At 70.6% G+C, this 6,082-nt stretch overlaps 1 protein-coding gene across 1 annotated transcript; it reads left to right on the top strand.

The window, feature by feature from the left end:
• The first annotated feature begins 1,505 nt into the window (after positions 1–1,505).
• On the top strand, positions 1,506–6,082 carry MEX3D (mex-3 RNA binding family member D). The gene is made up of 2 exons (XM_058658050.1): positions 1,506–2,217; positions 4,595–6,082. The coding sequence occupies exons 1-2, from the start codon at positions 1,692–1,694 to the stop codon at positions 6,043–6,045; spliced, it is 1,977 nt and encodes a 658-aa protein (XP_058514033.1). The 5' UTR covers positions 1,506–1,691; the 3' UTR covers positions 6,046–6,082.

The following is a 6,082-nucleotide window of genomic DNA, read 5'->3' as shown; positions in this document are numbered from 1 at the left end:
TCCAGCCACCACCGTGGCTTGGGTCTGTGTTTGCTGGACTTGGCCTTCCCGTCTCCCGGCGTGGGTACCTCCTCCTGGGGGGGGGTCCTGTGGCCCAGCCCCATCTGCGGGAGGCACTCCCCTACAGCCCTAACTGCTGCCCTGAGGTGGCGGTGACAGGCCCACAGCATAGGTCACACTGGCTCCATCCCCTCTAGGCCTGGGGTGCCCTGCCCCCAGGCTGGGCAAACCCTAGGTCATCGGGAGCTGCTAACCCGCCCCTCTGCCCCGTCCCCCAGCTTGACAGGAGTGAGGCCTGGCGGTGCCTGGGCTCATCCACAGGTGGTGGCAGCAGCCAGGGACGGGACCAGTGAGACGGGGACACCGACCACAGGGTGTGGGAAGATTTATTGGGGGGCAGAGCTGGCTCCCCTGAAGCCAGGACCAGGAGCTCCGTTGGGATGCCCCGAATGGGCTGTCCCTGGGCTGGGAGCTGAGCTGGACAGAGCAGCGGGCAGTGGGGTGTGAGCACCCACACTGCCACCTTCCCCCATCCCCAGGAATAGGAGGCATGGGGAGGTCTAAGATCAGGGGCTTCCATGCGGGGTTAGTGGCACCCCAGCAAAAGGTGGTTCCTGGCACTGGTCTGACACCCCGTAGAGGCGCTGGCTGCTCTGCTTCCATCCGGCTCCCTGTTTGTGGAAGGACTCCTTAGCTCCGCTGGCCACTTGGGGAGTGAACCAGTGGACGAAAGAGCTGTCTCCCCTTCTCTCTGTAAATCTGCCTTTCAATAAAAATTTTTAACCAAAAAAAATCCCCCCACACTGAGAGTCCTGTAGGTGCTGACCCCACAGCCAGCCAGGTCGGGTCGCTGCAGGCACGGATGCCAAGACTGGGCCCGTGGTGCGGCGGTGGGCTGGGTGGGCCCCACCTGCAGGATGGGACGCGTGTGTGCGCCGCAAGCGTTCAGGGCCCTGGGCAGTTGCGGGGTGGGCAGGGTGTCCAGGAAGCCCCGCCGGGACAAGAACCTGTGGATGACAGGGTCCCGTCAAGCTGGCCACGGCTCAGCAGGTCCCTGGGGGACTCGGGCAGGGCAGCGAGGAAGCCGGCCATCAGAAGAGGGCGGGGTGCCATGGTTCTCCACAGCTCGGGCAGAGGCGCGCCTCCATCACCCCGAACCTGAAGAAGGGGACCTGCGTGTAGGGCTTGGGGAGCGGGGCACGCGGCCGCCCGGCACCCACCTGCCGCCGCACCCCGCACGTGCGGGCGCGCGGGGGTCCCCGCCCGAGCGCCACGTGACGCGCGCCCCGCCCCGGCCTCCGCCCCGCGCGCCTGCGCCCTGGCGCCCGCCCATTGTTGGCCGCGGCGTGACGTCCCGGGGCGGGGCGGGCCGGGCCGGCGGGGGCGGCGGGCGGGAGCCGAGGAGCGTCCGCGCCTCCGCCGCCGCCGCCGCCGCCGCCTCGGCCGCCAGGAGCCGCCGCAGCCGCGCGAGCAGCAGCTAGAGTCGCCGCCCGGCCCGGCCCGGCCCGGCCCCGAGCAGCCCCCGCGCCGCCGCCGCCGCCGCCCCGCGCCTGCCCGCCCCGCCGCTGGATGCCGGCGGCCGGCGGCCGAGCTCGCACAGGCGGAGGGCGGCACGGGCGGCGGCGGCGGCGGAGGCGCGGGCGGCCGGCGGCACAGCGGCGGGAGCGCGGGCCCGAGCGCTAGCGCCGGCCATGCCCGGCCCCGGCGGCCTCCCCGACGGCGGCGGGGGTGCGGGCGCGCCGGGGACGGCGGCCGTCGGGGACCCCAGCCCGGACCCTGCGCCCGCGCCCGAGCCCGACGACGCGACCGCGGCGCTCCGCCTCGCGCTAGACCAGCTGTCGGCGCTGGGGCTGGGGGCCGCGGGCAGCGCGGACGAGGAGAGCGCACCGTTTGGCGAGGATGAAACAGTGGCGGGGTCGGAGCCTGCGCCCCCCGACGGGCCGGAGCCAGGCGTCCCTGCAGCGGGGGCTGTAGCCGAGGTCCCTGCCGCCTCGCCGGAGCCCGACGTGAGCCCCTCGCCGCCGCCGCCGCCGCCCCCCAGGCCATCGCCGCCCGACGTGTTCGCCGGCTTCGCGCCCCACCCCGCGGCGCTGGGCCCCCCGACGCTTCTGGCAGACCAGATGTGCGTGATCGGCAGCCGCAAGAAGAGCGTGAACATGACCGAGTGCGTGCCCGTGCCCAGCTCGGAGCATGTTGCGGAGATCGTGGGGCGCCAGGGTGAGTGGCCGCCGTCGGGGGGTCCTGGCCGGCCTGGCCCACGCGCACGCGCGCACGCCGCGCTCCCTACCCCGGGCGGCCACTCCGCGCCTTTGTCCTGCCGCTGACCGCGAGAGAAAGTTGGGTGCAGCCGGTGCTCCACACCTCGCGCGCGGTCCCTGCTCCTGTCCCGACAGTTTGCAGCCGCAAAGGCTGCGGCGTACGCTGGCCAGAGGGGCGCGGGGCGCGGGTGGGCGCGGCAGTGCCACTGCTGGTGGCTCAGGGCGGGGCCCTGGTGTGTGGGTTAGCTCGGAGTGGACCCCCGTGGGGTGGGATGGGCACTGGGGGTACCCAGCACTGCACCCTGATTGGAGTGGGGGGCGGGACCGGGTGTGACTGCATCCCCGCCCCCACCCCAATCTGGCAGCCCCGCCTCGGGGTTTCTGGGGGTTCCTGAGAGGTGGCCTGGGAAGCTACTTCAGGGGTGACCCCCTGCAGCCTGCTGGGACCAGCTGGGGGGCTGCAGACCCCCGGGGCGCGGGGTCCCAGGGTTGCCCCATTGTTCTCTTTGTTCGAGCGCCAGGCTGAGACTTGGCGGGTGACATCAGGCCCGCCGGTGCTCATTGGCCGTCTGGCTGCGGGGCGGGCGGTGGCGTGTGGTGGGCAGTGCCCGGCCCAGCACACTCCCACCACCCCGTAGCCTCCAGTCCCGGTGGCCTCAACTTTCTCCTGCCTTCCCTGTGGCCCGCCCTGGCGCCTGCTGGATTCCCAGACTTGGGGTGGGGCCTGGGCGGGGCCACTGGTCAGGCTTGGCAGGGGCCAGGGAACAACAGGGCAGAGAGGTGTGAGTGGCCGTGTCACCTGTCGCTGTCCTGCAGGATGGTTGGCTGGCCCCTGGGATGCTCTGCCTCATCTCTTCCTAGCTGGGGTGGGTGGGGCCGCGAGGCTTCCAGCGACATGTCTCCCTGGAGGCCAAACATGGCTGGTGTACCCCAAGCCGGGGTGGGATGGTGGTGGTTGTTGCCAGGGTGGTGTCTGCAGGTTGGGAGTGACCCTGTCTTGCCCATCGACCCCACTCCTGTGCCCTACTGGGCTGAGTGTCCAGGAACTTGGCGGTCTCAGTCGTGGGTGGTGGGGTCACGGCTCAACGTGTGACCCCAGATATGGTCACTGGGCACCCCTTGGATGCCAGGCTGGGCTGTGCGTCCTCTAGGCCAGATGCGGGGGTAGGGGGAGGGCAGGCTGGCAGCTTCCTGGGCCTCGCCAAGGGTGTCAGGTGTTGTGGGGGGCAGCAGCTAGAGCTTCAGCTGGAAGTTCAGGCCTGCCTGCTCCAGGGATGTGGGAAGTGCACCTGCCCCGGTTCCTGCAGCCTGAGCGCTCACCTGCTGCGGCCAGCTCCAGCTGCCTGAGTGCAGCCCCACCGAGCGCCAGGCCCATATGGCCTTCCAAGGCAGGAGCAGGGCCAATGGTCACACTGGTGGGCCACCAAACCTGCTCAGTTAGCGTCCAGTACAAGGGGCTGGGAGGGAGGGGCAGAGTGGAAAAGGGAGTGCCGTGCCTTGGGCTGCAGGTGTGACTAGGGGTGTCCCAGCTGCACCCCTCCTTTGATCCCCAGGTAGCTGTCCCCTGCCTGCCCTGCCCACCCCAGGCCTCTGTCCCTCACTGGCCTTGGGCTGTGCAGAAGCTGGGGGTCATAAGCCCCACCCCTCAGTTGGGGCCCCGCCCCTCGGTGGTCCCACCCCTCTTCATCATTGACCTTGGGAGAGTGGCCAGGGCCACCACTGGGGCCACTGCTGGACGCTCTGGTGGCCTGAGTGCCAGCTCCCTAACCATGCTGGGGCCGCCCCACTGTCACAGGGAGCACCCCAGCTCCATCTTTGACCCAATCTGTGGGCAGGCAGTGGCCACCCCTAGGTTCAACCTTTGAGAATGGGAGGCTTGTGCCTGTGTGGGCTCTCCTGAGCCTGCATGGCTGTGCACAGGGAGACCCCTCCAGGGGCCTTCACGGCATGGGAAGGGCAGTCTGGGTGGGCTTCCTGGAAGAAGCAACAGCAAGCAGAGGGAGGACTGGGGAACATTCCAGATGGGACAGTGCTCACCCAGTGGCATTGTTCCCCTTGGGAGATGCAGCCCTGTGCCCGCCTGGCCTTCTGGAGGGCTGGGACTGTGCCAGCTGCTGGGTGAGTGGGTGCTGGGACAGGGGACACCCACAGCTCCTGGACACTCTAGCCCTGCCAAGGGTAAGGCCACCTAGCTGTGGCCCCCGCCCCGTGCTCACTGTAACACCATGTGAGTCCTGCAGCTGGAGGGTGGTCAGAGAGCCGCTTGGGGCAGGTGGGATGGGCCTTGGGCCACGGGGGCACAGGCCTCGTCACCTCGTGTCTCCCCTCACCCACAGGGTGTAAAATCAAAGCGCTGCGCGCCAAGACCAACACCTACATCAAGACGCCAGTGCGCGGCGAGGAGCCCGTGTTCATCGTCACGGGCCGCAAGGAGGATGTGGACATGGCCAAACGGGAGATCCTGTCAGCCGCCGAGCACTTCTCCCTGATCCGGGCCACTCGCGGCAAGGCAGGTTGCCCGCCAGGTGCCGCCCCAGGCCCGCCCAACCTGCCAGGCCAGACCACCATCCAGGTGCGCGTGCCCTACCGCGTGGTGGGGCTGGTGGTGGGGCCCAAGGGTGCCACCATCAAGCGAATCCAGCAGCGGACGCACACGTACATCGTGACACCGGGGCGCGACAAGGAGCCGGTGTTCGCTGTGACTGGCATGCCGGAGAACGTGGACCGCGCGCGGGAGGAGATCGAGGCGCACATCACACTGCGCACGGGCGCTTTCCCCGACGCGGGCCCCGACAGTGACTTCCACGCCAACGGCACCGACGTGTGCCTGGACCTGCTGGGCGCAGCCGCCAGCCTCTGGACCAAGGCACCGCACCCTGCACGGCGACCGCCCGCAGCCCCCTCCAGCCTCCGCAGCGACAGCGCCCTGGGCGCGCCCGGCGGCCCCGAAGCCTTCTACGCCAGCAGCCGCGGAGGACCACCCGGGCCGGACCCAGGCCCTGCCAGCCCCTATGGCGGCAGCGGAGGAACTAGCAGCAGCTCCGGCAACGGGACCTTCACCTTCGGAGGGGACGGCCCCGGGGCGCCCACAGGGACAGCCGCCCCCGACGACGGGGACTTTGGCTTTGACTTCCTGGCGCTGGACTTGACGGTACCCGCCGCTGCCACCATCTGGGCCCCGTTCGAGCGGGCGGCACCCCTGCCGGCCTTTGGCACCTGCTGTGCCGTCAACGGGGCTCCTGCACCGGCCCCCGGGGGCGCCCGTCGCAGTAGCGGTGCTGGCAGCCCGCGCCACTCCCCTACGCTGCAGGAACCGGGCCTGGGCCTGGAGCTGCCCCTGACCCGGCGCCCCGCACCCGACCCGGTGGGCGCCCTGCCCTGGCGGGCTGCACCCCAAAGCTCCCTGCCCTTCCCTAGCGGTGGCAGCAGCAGCAGCAGCACTGGTGCTGGTGGCACCGGCTTCTCCGCAGCCCCCTCGCTGCCCACCAGCGCCCCGCTGGACTCCCCGGAGAGCAAGCCCATCCCGACCACAGCCACCACCACCTCGTTGCCGTCATCGGCAGCGACAGCCGTGGGCACGGCGGTTCCGGCCACAGTGTCTCCCGCGGCAGCGACCCCGGCCCGCGAGTGCGTGGTGTGCGCAGAGGGCGAGGTCATGGCTGCGCTCGTGCCCTGCGGCCACAACCTCTTCTGTATGGACTGCGCCATGCGCATCTGTGGCAAGAGCGCGCCCGAGTGCCCAGCCTGCCGCACGCCGGCCACACAGGCCATTCATATCTTTTCGTAGCGCGGGAGGCTTGCGGGGCGGCGCGGCGGGGCAGAGG

Source organism: Ochotona princeps, chromosome 33 (assembly GCF_030435755.1).
Source record: "Ochotona princeps isolate mOchPri1 chromosome 33, mOchPri1.hap1, whole genome shotgun sequence".
NCBI lineage: Eukaryota > Metazoa > Chordata > Mammalia > Lagomorpha > Ochotonidae > Ochotona > Ochotona princeps.
This window is presented reverse-complemented; position numbering and strand designations above follow the sequence as displayed.

Excerpts from the sequence above, each read along its gene's own strand:
- MEX3D (XM_058658050.1), top strand. The coding sequence starts at position 1,692 with ATGCCCGGCCCCGGCGGCCTCCCCGACGGCGGCGGGGGTGCGGGCGCG. Across the intron at positions 2,218-4,594 it reads GGAGATCGTGGGGCGCCAGG|GGTGTAAAATCAAAGCGCTG; the intron begins GTGAGTGGCCGC and ends CCTCACCCACAG.